This window comes from Bacillus rossius, chromosome 2, assembly GCF_032445375.1.
Source record: "Bacillus rossius redtenbacheri isolate Brsri chromosome 2, Brsri_v3, whole genome shotgun sequence".
NCBI classification, from domain to species: Eukaryota; Metazoa; Arthropoda; class Insecta; order Phasmatodea; family Bacillidae; genus Bacillus; species Bacillus rossius.
Window position 1 is genome coordinate 13,395,393 of NC_086331.1, and position 15,367 is coordinate 13,410,759.

The window sequence follows — 15,367 nt, forward strand, 5'->3', positions numbered from 1 at the left end:
ATTTTTAACCAAGTTGTCAGGAATTTGTACGTTGCCCTCATCATTTGAGAGGGTCTGTCAGTGGTGTAAGTCAACAATTTTGCAACTTTAAGTTAGCTACGCATTTCACCTCTAAAACGTTCAAATTTTATTTGGTATGGAACACTCAAATCTGCAAAAAAATTTACTTGCACTACTATGTTGCGGAGCCCCTCATTAATAGTGATGTTCAAAAGTATTTTTGGCTTTTTAAAGTTCCAGAAGTGTCATAACAGTAGTTTTATACTCTTCATTGATGTTTACAGTCCTTGCTCACCTTTGCTGTTAATGTTTCATTTTGGTAAAGTGCATGCAACCATTTGTCATGCCACTGTTTATGCAAGTACATGGTTTTTTTTTGTAAACAATTATCTTTCACTTAAATGCATAATAGTAAAGCAATGTGTGCCAGCTGTTAGTTAAAACTACTTAACATTCAACTTATTGCATTTCCCCCCAATATATTGGCAAGAATTAGAACAGTGTTTTTAGTAGTGGTGCACCGATATGACTTTATCAATTACCGATTCGATTACCGATTATGAGAGCAATAATTGGCAGATACCGATTCAGTTACCGATTATAATGAACAAATTTTTTGAAGTGTAATAATGCACACAAAATTTTTTATTCCCATGTGAATTTAATAACAAGATTAGGTAAAATTGAGAATACAGTTATAATAACTGTATAAAGATATATAAAATACACTATTAAGTCATTGCAAAGTGTAAATTAACTTAACTTCTATTTATATTTTTTATTGTAAACAACTTGAACTACAGTCTAATAATTGTAATTTACAGTGGGTAAGTTTTTGTTGCGGAAAACTAGCATTATTATCGACTATCACATAAGGTTACATCAAGACATTACCGTTTAACAATTTAAACATGTTGCTATATTTTGTTCACTTGAGTTTATAGAAAAATGTTTCCACACTTCACTTTTTTTCTCCCTAGTCGCCATCTCACTATAATTATATAAAAATGACTCAAAACCAATTCTAGCACATGTGATTTTATTAATGTTGACTGAATGTATAAAATTATAAATACTTTTTCACTTTTCACGTCACATACAAATAACACAACAACGGATAATGTTACCAAAGACGCCCATAACGAGTTTGTAAAACGCAGTGATAAACTCTGAAAGGTATCGGGACCATGGTTTTGAACCGCTACTACGACTCGAAAAGATCGATTCTCATAGAATCCACTGCAACTGCTTGTGGTATTTTGATTGCGTGCAATCTATTTTACGTCTCTGGCTATAGGTAATGTACAAGGCCACTAAACAAAAGACAGAACAAAAGACGAAACGTAAATAAACGTGTAGGAAAAATGTATTTTTTTATTGTTCGAGGCAATGAGATTTATTAAACTTAACGAAATATCTGTAATCTTGATATGACGGAGTTAGATGAATTTTGTAATATATACTAATATTACCGTATTTCGTCCTAAAATGTGTAACAAAATATTACACGGTAAAAAACCTACTTAATTACGCCGGGACGTTGATAATCGGCAAAGTAATCGTTAAGATAATCGCCGATTACGATTAATCGGTAAGTACCCATAATCGCCGATTACGATTAATCGGTAAGTACCCATAATCGCCAATTACGATTCATCGGTATCCGCATCGGTGCACCACTAGTTTTTAGCTTTGTTGTAAATTTTAAGTTGTGGTCTGAAAAGTTTATATTGACATATTTTAGATTCAGTATTGTTGTATGTTGTGCACTCCTGTACATTTATCTAATAATTACTTGTTAGGTTTCAGTTCTGGTAAACTAGGTGAGAATTTGTATGTAGTTTAAAATTCATTTCATTTCATATCACAAGCACTGTAAAATGCAGAGTGGTTTTACTTTTTCAGAGTTTGAAAGTGATCATAAACTTAGAGAAGAATTTGCCAAGACCTGCTTTGAGACATTGCTGCAGTTTTCTCTGCTGCATGGGATGGATTCTGGAGAGCTTGCAGATGTCGAAGACATTCTGGCCGGAAGACTCGCGGTCACAGCATTGCTTCACAGGTTCCAAGAGGTTCTTCATCAGTACGTTCAAGATCAGCGGCTAAGTGGAAAATGTCCGCTTCCTAGGTACTAGTTTGTGTTACCATTCCTTTAAAGCTTAATATGTAGAATTCCAGTATCAGTATGCTGTGGATCTGGTAGAACATAAATCACCAATGCATTCATTATATTTGTAGTCAGGAAATATGTGTGGTGTTATTTCCCAGTTGGCAGATTTTGCAAATGTCTTTGTAGTGGACTGAGCTGAACAGAGATCCTCAACTAAAAGATTATTGAATCACATGAAACCTAGTTGAGACATTTCACAAGCTAAAAGCTAATCAACTGGAGACATTGTTCAATCATGTAAAGACTGTAGTCTCTTCTTGAGGTCATGAAACTGCAAATATTTCCAGTCCCAATTTATAGCTTTCCATGTTATATCATGAAGTGAAGAAATTAAGTTACTAAAAGTAGATTTAAGTTGTCAGCACTATGATGAGATGCAGTATATATTTTCAAAATATATTATTAAGTACAGGCATTAATATTAACTCTTTTTAGGATTACCGAGTTCTGGTGATATTTTTTTTCCTCGTAATTTAATGCTTATGTAATAAATTTGAGATGCATATAAATATTTAAACAAATCTCTTTACATTGATATACTACCACAATGTGATGATGAATGTGAGTAAATATTTTGCAAATCAATAAGTTGTGCCACCACACTTCATTATATACTGTATTTACCAGAAAATAATGTGACACTGAATATAATGCGACCCCTAACTTTTTTATTATGAGTTTATGAAAAATACTTTATGTTGGATTGGAAATTTCGATTCAAGTACGCGGCACTTGAAAATTATTTTAATTATTGAATTTATTCCATATTTACTAGACCTTTTCTGGTGCCACGTTCGTCAGTAGAGTGATTTACATGGTCTGTTTTGACATACCAGCCGCAGTTAGAAAATAAATAGTGTTTTATGACCAGTTCAAAAGGGGCGGCTGTCCAGAAAGCAAAGAATGTGGAGATATCCGGTGGTCTGGTGGTCTGGGCAGAGCAGCCACAGTGAAGACAAGCAGAGAGAACACTGAGACAAACTCCATTTGCACCTCTCCTTCATCCGGCACCTGTCATCTGTCATCTGTCATCTGTCATCTGTCATACCTGTGCATAGGTTCAGGAAGCCACGCACTCAGTGATGCAGTTTACAGGCGGAAGTGGTAATCAACAGCAGTCTAAAGTGGCATGAGTGACACATTTAAAAGGCAGAGCCTGTGGTTTTTCAACTACGCTGTTCCCAATGGCAAGACACAAGTTTGTAATTATAATGCAACCCCTACATTTAGTTTCCACATTTTGGTAAAAATAATAGCATTATATTCAGGTAAATACGATAACTTTTAGTGACATTGTCTATTAACTTTCATTCATTCTCCTTGGAACAGTAAATTATGCGTTTGCTAAAGATAAGTGCATGAAAATGAGTATTGATTAGTAGTATCATCAAATCAATCCTTCATCCACCATTCTACATATATTTCCTCCACAAGCAAACACCTGTTGCACACACAGCATGTTCTAAAATAATAATTTTTTTTTTTTCAGAAATAGGTTATCAGAAATATCTTTTGTATTAAAGGCCATTGCTACATTGGTCGTCTCACTCAAGAAAGCACCAAAACAAAAAGGTGAGTTTTTATTGATAGGTTGTCTGTTTTGAAATGGAAATCATATTTATTAAAAGCAATATTTTTTTATCAGTTCCTTCATTGATAAAAGAGTAAATATAATTTAATTTGTAGACTAGAACCGGTAACCAGCTTTGCACATGGAGATAGTATATATTATTGTAGGGTACTTTTCATCCTTTATATAAACACAGTTAGTTAGGAATATACATTAAATTCTATTTATACAGCTAACACATGGTGACAGAGGCCACAGCAGCAATACGTATGGGAACTGCCTGTTTTTTAAAGTTTAAATTAACATTTTGTTTGCAATATTTTATAGTTTAAATTTTATAACTACCTTATATCTGTAATGTTTTACTCAGTTTTTGTGTGCAGAAAGCAGTCAGTGTGGTAATTTTTCTCTGGTTTTAGTTAAAATTAAAAATGTTACTATGTGAGGGTTGTCTGTGTTGGTGAGCGCTAATGCGTCTCATGCTCATGTGGTGAGGCTCATAGCACCTCAACATGACTCACATTTGTGAGCTCTGAGTCGGTACCTACTAAGTTTTCGAGTCTAGTCATGGAGGTCCTGTCACCTCAAGCTTCTGAGTGCTTTTACTTTTTTTTTATTCTCTTTATTTTTATTTTCAACCTCTTACCCTACTTTTTGCATTTTTTGTTTTATCAGAACATGGTCTGGTTTGTAATTGCAGTAAGCACAGCGACGTGGGAGCAACTGATAGGCTTGTATCCATACCTGGTCGACTGCACGACAATTGCCTCGCCACAAGTGTCGCGCTCCTTACAAGAGGCTCTGTTACAGTACTACGATCTGTTGCAGCCACCCGCGAAACAGTCAAATAGCACGTGATCTCATTTTGTGTTTTCTTTGTCATGAAATGATGACATATCTTGACTTGCGAACTGTGTCATATGTGTTTGTACTACACATCTTCACCAGGTATCTGGAACTTTTTGGCAACTTTGCCTTTCTTGGCTCAATTCACTGCACTACCTAGCAAACAGTTTTTGACTTTTGTTTAGGATTTAAGTTAAAAACATGCAGATCAAATAAGTTTCACAAAAGTTAAGTTTAGTGTGATGCGTAACCTAAAACACTTTTAATAGGTCAGGCATAAATTACATGTTGGAAGAGGTTAGGTAGCTATTTATATTTATATTCCAAGCATTGTAATTAGTTACAAACAAAATACAGCAATTACTGCTATATCAAGGCCTGGAAGAACAGAAAAACCCATGAAAATTAATCAAAAACAAAAGTATGTGTACGATCGGTATTTATAAAAGAAAAATTAGTGCATAAGCACTAGGAGTATCCTGGAGTGATCTTGGAAACATTGGCAAAATTATTGGAGTAGCATTAACAGAGACAGTGGGAAGTCATTGGTACTTTAATACAGAGTGTTGCAATGTGTCTGTTTCTCAAATATTAATATATTAATCAAAAATATTTTAATGCTTTCGTAAAACATTTTTGGTCTCTACTGAGTTTACTGAAATCAACATCCAATGACTGGCACATATGCAAATGTAAGGTGTACCAAAAAGGTTTGTTTGTGAGGACAACACAGCAAAGACAACTCACGTAGGCTTGCTATAACAAAACTATTGTGATATTTAGGTAACTGCGTTTTGTTCACATCATCAGCACACATTATGGTCCTCATTTGTGTGCTTACAAAGACATGGCTACCTTGTTTTGATCACAGTTTTTGCCTGTTGGCAGTAATTTTGTTTATTGCATTATTTTGTCAATAGTTTTCTGTATAGTTGTACTGACTTATATTCTTTGTTCACATTCTGTGTGTATTTACTTATATTTTCTGATAATAGCTAACCTTGGGCTTGTTTTTTGCCTCCTGTACATATTTACATAAAGTACATTCCTGTTGTAACCTTTCCATGGAGAAAAAAAAAATGTTCTATGCAAGAAAATGTTATAACCAGGAACGTAAGTTTCAGGACCTCTATTCTATTTGAATAATTTTATTTTTATGAGTATTAATTTAATAGGCAAGCTATTAAGAATTTATTTACAGAACCATTTAGACACTTTTATTGGATTTCCAATAATCATCATGTAAGGAAATTCACATTCAAAAAAGTGCTTCTTAAAGATAACTGCTATTCAAGCATAATTTTCAGGATATTCACTTAGAATTAAAATAGGATTTTACAAATCCCAACTTGATTTGACTATTTTGATACCAGTGACGAACTAGTTAATTAAATGAAAATCACTGAAAATATATTGAATATTTTTACCATTTTAAAGCTTATTTATGGTTTATAAGGAGGATAGATTAAAATAAAATATATAATATACAAACTACATATTTATTTTTTCTTACGAAAAAAATTACAAGAAAGAAAATGTTATGCCCAGGAACCTTATTTATATTAATTTGTCAGTGTTGGTTTTCTGCTGCGGACAAATGTTATGCAGTGGCCTGTATCCATCCTTCTTAAGAATTACGTATCCTTATTACAACATACTTTCATGGTGGTTGAGTGGTCAAATCACTTGCCTCCCACCAAAGCAATTTGGGTTCAATTACAGTTGGGATCAAACCCATATTTCTTGCAAGTTTTGAAGATGGTGATAGTTTCAGTAAGCTGGTGGTTTTGTGTTTCTTCGGGAGACTCCCATTTCCCCCACCCATTCAACCGTCATCACCCTCGTCTCATAATGACCCTGATATTTCTGAATTAATTCATTTACAAAGATCACTATTGCTTATAACTTAAAAGTATCACTACTACATTTAACCAACATATGTTTCCAGTCACTTATAAACTATGGTTACAACAAATTATTTTATCTTCAAAATAAGAAGTTAACACTAATTTTAGTAGTGTGTATTTTTTTGTAAATTTCTTGGCATTCCACCAGTGCATTAACTATAAATATCAGATCATTGAATAATAGAATAATTTAGAATTGAGGTGCAGGTGCTAGTCAATGTAAAAGTGTTGTGTAACAAGTTTAGCATTGATGATTTTAGAAGTTATAGGAGTTGACATTTTTAGTTCCTTTAAGAAGGCTGACACAGTGGACCAGACTTATTTCATGGCAGTGAATGTTGGTATGAGTTCTCTCATATCGACCTTTATCATTTTAACATACCAAAAATGTAGACATTGTCTCTAATAGAAACCCTCAAATGTTATTATTTAGATAGACTTTTTTACTCAGCTTGATTTTAATGGCTTTGTTTGACTTGTGCGAGATTTTTTTTAATTCTCTGTATCGTAAACAGCTGACTTTGCAGTGCTGGAACATAAACATAGAAACCATTGTCAAATAATGATGTGCACTTTGTTAAATACATCACAAGAGGCAATACAAATATTTATTCCACTTCATATAAAACCATTTTTAACGGCAACTGCAAATTATTCAAAATATTTTATGAAATAATAGCTGGTGAGGTATATGAAAGTACAATAATTATCCTGGGAGGTTTTTCTCCTAGTCTTCCCAGGCTAGTTCTGGATAGCTGAAGGCCAGATACAGGGTGAAGTAGTGAATTTGTTATTTTTCTACATATTTTATTTGTAATTAAGAAATTATTAGAGTTTTATTTTACTTACACTGTTGGTAATATTTATTTTACTGTAAATAAAATGTGTAATTTGCCATCACTTTGATAGCTTTTTGGAACATGACATTTATATGTGTAAATATTTTTTGTGTAGATGTGTATGTTGTATGAAATTAATTTTTATCTGTGAGGAAATGTCAAACCTATATAATATATATTTATAATATATATTGTATAATGCATTTGAGAAAAAATTAAGTTCTTGTAAATAAAAGCAGTGTGCTCATGTTTATACCAAATGTAAATTAAGTAGAGATTGTATTTGGATCATGTAAAGTGTGTTAAAGTATAATTCCATAGTTGAAAAGTATTAAAATGAAGATTTGTTGATATGTGATGATGTTTTTATCATTTTTGTACTATGTTCAACCATAAGTGCCGTACTGGAAAATCAATAGATATCCCTAGAACAAAATTTCAGCTTCAGGAAATGTTTTTGCAAAAATTATTTTAATGATAAAGAGAATAACATATGAACATTTCAAGGGACATTACACCGTACAATTGTTTCATTCGAATATCTATTTAGTGCATTGTACTGAGAAAGATGCCTTGTAAAATATACTGGTCAAAATAATTAGGTGATGACCGAAACAGAACACAGGGCTGGTGTCGTGGGCGATAAGCTCATTCTCCATGCTTAAATATAGTTAAGCACATCTGGGATGCATTGCAACCAGAAAAGCACCTCCCACAAAGCCCTGATGGCAGTGTGACAACTTATCCCCCAACAGCTCACTGATCATTTCTGCCGTGCAGGTGTGCAGCATTATTGGCCATTTGGGGAGACCATTACACCTTACTAGAGCACTGCTACTGTAGTGTTTGGGCCTTCTGTGTCTTGTCAGTAAAGGATCTGGTATTAATCCTCAAATAATATTTGTCTGAGCTCATTATTTTGAGTTGTGTATATAAAGTTGTTGCAGCATAGTTTGTGGCATTTTTCTATAAGTCTTTTAATTGTAGAGTTTTTAGATTTCCAGAATAAAAAATACACTTGAATGTAGATGTGTCCTTATGTGGATATGTACAATCACATGCATGTGGAAGTTGTTAAAATTTTGAAAACAAATTTATTAATGTAAAGATGACCCTCAAAACACTATGATTTTTTTTTTTAATTTGTGGGGGGGGGGGGGTTGTTCTGGCCTCCTGCTCTTCCCTTCCTGGATTTATGCCCATTACTGAAACGCAATATAAATTATATCAAACATTACTTGTTTGCTTAATTTATCAGTGTACTGCACAACATAGATAAGAGAAATCAGTAACAATAAACAAATTTATAGTGACTTAGTTGGAATACTGCTGCTGCTAATGAAACCACCTTGCACTGCATAAACCCATAACTGTGCACCGTTTGCAATTTCCTAGACATCCCAGAAAACTGTAAATAAAATTGACCAAAAGCAGTGCATAAAATTTGCTACTAAAACATAAAAGGAGTGAAAAGATTTTTGTTACTTCTAGTATTCGGTATGAAATGTTCATTTTTGCCTTTTACTCCCTTAAAATTTGTATTCTATAAGCTATGAATTGAAACATGAGAATTTTTGGTGAATCTAAAAAAAAGGGCCTCTTTTTAAAAAAAATTTAAAAAATTCTAAAATGCTTTTTTTTTTACTTCCTGGTATTTTTCAAATCAATCTTTTAAGAGGGTGTTTTGATACATAAAGTAGTTTACCATTGCAGGTACATTAAAAGTGCTATGGAATTGTTTGAATGGTTGGTTAGGTGAGCTACATTAATACTATAAAATAATAAACATAAATAATAAATACAAATAATATAACACTTGAAGCTTTCGTATTTTTTTCGTAACTGGATGGATTGATACGGTGATAAACACACATACTAATCCATAATGCAGGGATAAGTTATGTCACCTGACACATGTTTTCTTGGTAGTCTGCTGCGTTTTATATTATTTATATTATTTTTATATTATTCAAAAGAGGATTCCTTTGTAGCTGTGTTCACAATACATAGGATATGGTAAGGATCATAGGTTCGATCCCAGCACTCAGCATGACTAGTTTGTGAGAACGAAGTCTGTGTCCAGGTGGTCCAGAGCCATTGTTATCTTCAAGATCTTGTCGTCTCAAGCCTCTGTGCTTGACCGTGTCATGTAAAACCATGGAGCTAGGAAATGTCAGGAGACGGCATGCTGTGACGTAGTTTAAGTCACTTTTTAACCTCAAAATTGCCATGTTTTGCCCAAAACATTTCAGAAATGGTTCTTGACTATGTTTGATGATGGTAAATAAGTATGAATTAGAAAAGTCACTTTCATAGAAAAAATCATTTAAAACTTTTTCTGCACTGCAATGTTTTAGGCGTCTAACCAATATGGTGCAACAATTAACTGAAGGGGGAAAAAACTGCTTCACACATCATGTTATCATTGGGATGTGGCCACCCCGTGTAAAACCACATACACAAAATGAAAATACATTTGTTAATTTAAGTCAAATCCCTAATTTATGAGTTCAGAATTTAATGACGGCAACAATTTTACAGGAACATTCCCAGGAATGATCATGAAATGAAAAAAAAAAAAAATCACTGAAGCATAAAAATCCTGACAAAACTCCATAAAATTGGAAAGAATTGAAATGACAACATACAAAATATATCCCTTATCTGTAAAATATAACCCATGAAAGAAAAAACTAAATAAGAAGAAAATTCTGAAGAAATGCTTTCTCCATGTGATTCCTGAGTAGACACCCATTATGTACTTTGAGTCTTTTGAGTTTAAAAGACTATAAACTTGTTTCTTAACATTTTGTCTTGATATGTATTAAATTTAAATATGCAATACTTTAATATTTTGGTTTAAAGTAATATATTAATTAATAATTTTTTTCTGTTCTATTAATGTAATTTCATGTAGAGAAACAAAATATTAATAAATATTGCATTCAAGGAATGGCAGTACCGTGTTTTCTCGTATAATCGTCGCACATTTTATTCTAAAATCAAGTTTGAAAAGTAGGGGTGCGACAAATGTGCGGAAAATTTTTTTTTTTGTTAGGAAAAGTTATTCATAAAAACAAAACCCGTTCATGGAAAGTACGTTTATTTAAAAAAAGGTGGAGTGTACAAGAGCACGCCAAACAATCTATATTAATAATTCCTTAAACAAAAACCTTTCTTCAACTTTAAATAGAAAAACCAAAACGCGGACGCAAGCCACTTGAATCTGACGTGAAATAACGTGCCATAGTACACACTTACCACGAAAGAATGCGGGCTATCAAATGTAGTTAACTCGGCACCTGACAGAGAGCGCGCGTTGTATGCACTCGGCGAGATATCAATATTCGACTACGTGCGCACGCTCTATACGGGAAGCAACATAACCAAACATGAATGATGCGCTGGCTACATTTTTATAAGCGGTACGCCGCGGCAACGCAGACAATCAGATAAAGGAAATAATGTTTAAAAACATCTTTATAAGAAAATTTTACGTCAAACAACTTCGTATTTCTGTTAATTAAATAAATAAGTGGTAACGACCGAAATTAAATTTGAGATTATACTTACACCGCGGCGACGCAGACGATCAGATAAAGGAACTAACGTTTAAAAACGTCTTTATAAGAAAATTTTAACGTCAAACAACTTCATATTTTTCCGTTAATTTATTAAGTAAGTGGTAATGACCAAATAAATATTAGATTTCTACTTTAAAATACATCGTTTTATACGGAAAAGATACCTACACAAAGCGCTCGGCATCTACTAGCGGGACCAAAAACATCATGCGACGTTTATGCGAGAAGTTTTTTTATCCCAATTTTGACAGCCTAACATATGGTTGCGATGATTACGCGCGTGCGACTATTGTGCGATAAAACACGGTATCTTTGGAATTTGTTTATCCATTGAAATTTATCAGTGTTTCCAATGGTTTAACTTTTTCTTTGCGTGTCAAAAGTAATAAATCCTCATTTAGTGACTTTCATGGATGAAAGATTAATTATGGTATATAGGTACTTATGTTGAACTGGGAAATAGAAAAGCCAGGGATTTAATTTTTTGTATCAAAATTTTGTATTAAAAATGTTCCTCTTGTCTCCATTTAAAACACAAACAACAACCTTCTATGCAACATAAAATCTTTTAAAAGTTATAAAAACAACAATTGTTAGAGTTCATGCCTTCTTGAAAAATAAACTGGAAAGATGTGATGAGGCATACAATCCTTTGTCTTCGTACGAAGTATCATCTTCAGCATTGCCATCAGACTGAAGTGTATGAGAGAACAAAAAAAGAACATAATTAGATACATATTGCACATAATCTCTTATCAAGTCATTTTTTAGGAGGTAGGTACTGGAAACCAGTTTTGAAAATTTATTTACTATTCAAAAAATATGGCCAGTTTTTCTTTTATACATACTGATGGTAGTTTGGTGGCTTTAAAATATATAACTCAATATGAGATTATTTAAAAAATTATTTTTAATCTATTGATACATATTATACTTTTGTAGAATTTATTAGGCAAAATGAAAACTTTACACTCACCTCAAAGTTGTTTTTAAAATCATCAAATTCCTCTTCTCTACTTCGGCAAAAGAATTCCAACTGAACAAGAGAAATCAGTTAAAATTAGAATAAATAGCCACTAAGTACAGAAAAAGATTGCAGACACCAAATCAAAACTAAGCTGACATGGCTTGAATACACTTTTCCTAGTAAATACCAAATAAATAAGTCTTGTGTTGAAGCAGGACATGATAATTATTGCGAAACTCTAACATGACTCAAATTGATTTATGTGCACTGAGTCTGTTCTTAAGTTGTTCAGAGCTCATTTTAATCTTGGAGGCCCCATCATCTTTTGTCACACACTGCATTACAATTTGAGAGTGCTGCAAACCACAACTGTTCCTCTCTGGGACGTGACAGAGACCATGTGGTTTAAGAGCCCCGCCTACCCGAGCACACACAGAATGCGGAGCATTAGAAAAAATCGCGATATTTAAAAATTGCTCAAGATATCAAAGTGGGGTATGTTTACAAAATACATTTAAGAATATGCTCACGATAATATTAGTAGTTCTGTTTCCATATTTCCTTCTTAAACTGTATCTATATAAGAGTGAAAATGGCTGAAATGCATGTTTCCAAAATAATCTTTAGGCATGAACCACCCGTTACAGATTCTTGAAAGCACTCAAGGGACTTTCATTACATCTTTATCTTAATCTTTCCGCCATAAAATGTTATGGTTGCCATTCAAATTTCATAGTTTCCCTATGCACGACGACAAGACTGCGTGCCAGTTCACAGCCTTGCACTTACAGGAGATTCCACGCTACACTTATCATCCGTCTCGTACTCACTAACACAAATACATCCCTAACTAGGTGGGCCTCGTAAGGGCAGGGTACATACAATGCCAATTCATCACATTCATATAGTGAATTGTTAACTGAAATTCTATTGGTTTCAGTTTCTAAAGAATGTACATGTAGCTTCGACCCTCTGCACCCCTGTATCTGTTTAAATTCCTTTATGAAAAATCCAGTCCTGAATTCCAGTGAGTGCGTGGGTAGTGTGTAAAGTGTGGAACACACTTTAAGCCCGGGTACAGGGCTTACAAGAAAATCCCATTGTTTTAATTTTCTGCAGATTTTTAATTGATGTGGGTCACAGTAAACTTGTATTCAATTTTAATTAACAAATTCAGGCAAGACCACAGGAAAATACAGTTTTTTCGCACTACTGGCACAAAGAGTTCTTACCGCTATGGCTGACTCAAGAAAATCACTCTGCTTTAAGGAGCTCTAGGGGTTGAACACATGTCAAAAATGTGGGAACTTTCAACCTTTGTTATGACAGATCCTATCCATTTGCAGTATTTATGTAAGTTTGTTTCAATTCATTTGCATTTAAATATTATGGATGCAGTGCTGTAGCCAGAATTTTTTGGAGGAGGGGATCCGCTACAATCATATATTTTTTTATAAGTGAGTTTTCTTTATAATTTAAATTTGAAAGAAAATTTTATTGTTCCACTAAAATCTCAGGAAATAGAATACTTTTAGAACTCCCAACGTTTACACACACAATTTTAAGAATGAATTTGCTTGAGAAATGGATACTGAACCGTTAATGTTTTCCATTTTTATTTAATTGTTTTTAATACATTGTTCATAAGTAGCCGAAGCAAGTCATAAATACATATACATTAATATTAAATAAATGAAACTCACATGTCCAGTTTGTATGAAAGACATTTCTTACAGCAACATATGTGCAAATGGGAATTAAATCTAGACTACTTGGAAACACAATAATTCCTGCCGTTTCTGTGTATGAGGCATGTCGGGCTATAATGGGGAGGATATAGATTATTGTAGCCCAGTACAGTCAAACCTCTATCTATCGAACTCGCATGTATCGAATGTCCGTGTTTATCATATACTTTCTTACTTTCTAAGGTCCCGGCAAAATTGCCATACTTTTTTTTTTTTTTTTTTTTTTGCTGGTCTCAGGCGGTGATGCCAAACAACCAAGGCTGGAACCTTAATGGGATAGAAACAGGGGAGTAGCGAAAACAGACCGAAGGAAGAAACAAAATAACCAGGCCATACAACTAAGGTTAAAAAAGTCCGCTTGTACCGATGTTCGAATTATCGTTTTGTCCGCATTGATCGTACAAAATACAGTAGAACCTCGATGATACGTTCCCGTTTCATACATTTTCCCGTGTCATACGCCGATTAATTTTTGTCCCGCCGAAAGTACTATGTTTACAATGGTTTACTTTCCCGGAACATACACTTATAAAATCATTAATTTCCCGTTTCATACGTTTTTACGAAGCGTAAAAGCCCAAAATTCACAAATTTTTTTTTTTATATTCCTTCTGATAAACTACGTTTTAATGCCTTTAGTTCGAAAAACGTTCATTGTTTACATTTGCAAACGTAAGAAAATAACTTTATCCCACCATAGATATTGATAGTATCATAAGAAGACTGTGCACTTCGCTAGTAGCATCTATGGTCAGCACCAAGCGAGACTAGTGGCGCCAACTAGCAATGATTATGAAAATGGTGCACGCGCTTTACCAAGGCACGGATCTCATATTTTGTGCATTCATTAATCTTTGAACTGAATATACCTGTTTGTTATTGTTTTCTTACGATCTGAGTGTTTTGTATTTTACGTTTCTCAAGTTAAACATATTATTGAAAATTGTTCTGTTGCATAAAGTTGTTTGTAAAAAGAAATAAACAAGCATAAATATCTGATTTTCTTTTTACAATAGCCTAATTTTTTTAATTTCTAATTTAGGCTTGGTGACTTTTCCTGCCCTCCAAGAAAGGACTTCATAACATTTTGTAAGGCCACTGTTTCTCATGTCAGCTTTACTTGATTATGGACTGTATTTTACATTTCTGGTGGTTTTATTATATGTATATATAATTATGAATTCATATCTTTCATATAATGCAATTATTTACACATTATGTATTTAAGTTTAATCTGACATTGTGCTTGTATGCTAGATTGAAAAAAAAAAAAAAAAATTATTGCCATTCCCTTTTCATACACTTTCCCGCATCATACACCATTTTTGTGCCCTCCGTTGAAAAGTGTATGACAGGGGTTCTACTGTATGTGGTCCCGCCACTATAAATTATAATAGATGATCGTTTAACCATAAAGATTTTGCGGAAATAATCATTTCTTAGAAAGAAACCGTCATAAAAACATTAACGATAGTATACAGAAGTAGTAAAAATCACCTTAAATCTGCAGCCATTTTATAATTAGCAACGAGTAAACAGTCAACAAACGGTAGATGGCTAACATTGATGCCATATTTCAGTAAAATCGACTCGTCACGAAACGTTGCCACACTATCGACTTGTATTTATAAACGAAGTTTTTTTATGTCGGCTAAAATGGTAACGTAAAAAACAAAACATTTTATACCGTACGTATATAAAATCACTTCAAGAATAAACATGTCCCTTATTATGAC

At 33.4% G+C, this 15,367-nt stretch overlaps 2 protein-coding genes across 2 annotated transcripts in view; one reads left to right on the forward strand and one right to left on the reverse strand.

Moving 5' to 3' along the window:
• The window catches only part of LOC134529113 (protein MON2 homolog), a 102,764-nt gene extending 97,757 nt beyond the window's left edge, over nt 1-5,007 (forward strand). Inside the window, exons 27-29 of the mRNA XM_063362867.1 lie at nt 1,906-2,128; nt 3,660-3,742; nt 4,441-5,007. Of these exons, the coding sequence (XP_063218937.1) occupies nt 1,906-2,128; nt 3,660-3,742; nt 4,441-4,598 (464 nt within the window). The 3' untranslated portion in view covers nt 4,599-5,007. The remainder of the gene's footprint in view (nt 1-1,905; nt 2,129-3,659; nt 3,743-4,440) is intronic.
• A 6,378-nt stretch (nt 5,008-11,385) lies between these two features.
• Nucleotides 11,386-15,367, reverse strand: part of LOC134528841 (integrin alpha-9-like) — a 138,577-nt gene continuing 134,595 nt past the window's right edge. The window contains exons 23-24 of the mRNA XM_063362508.1: nt 11,893-11,952; nt 11,386-11,609 (exon numbers count right to left, since the gene is read on the reverse strand). Coding sequence (XP_063218578.1) covers nt 11,517-11,609; nt 11,893-11,952 — 153 coding nt within the window. The 3' untranslated portion in view covers nt 11,386-11,516. The remainder of the gene's footprint in view (nt 11,610-11,892; nt 11,953-15,367) is intronic.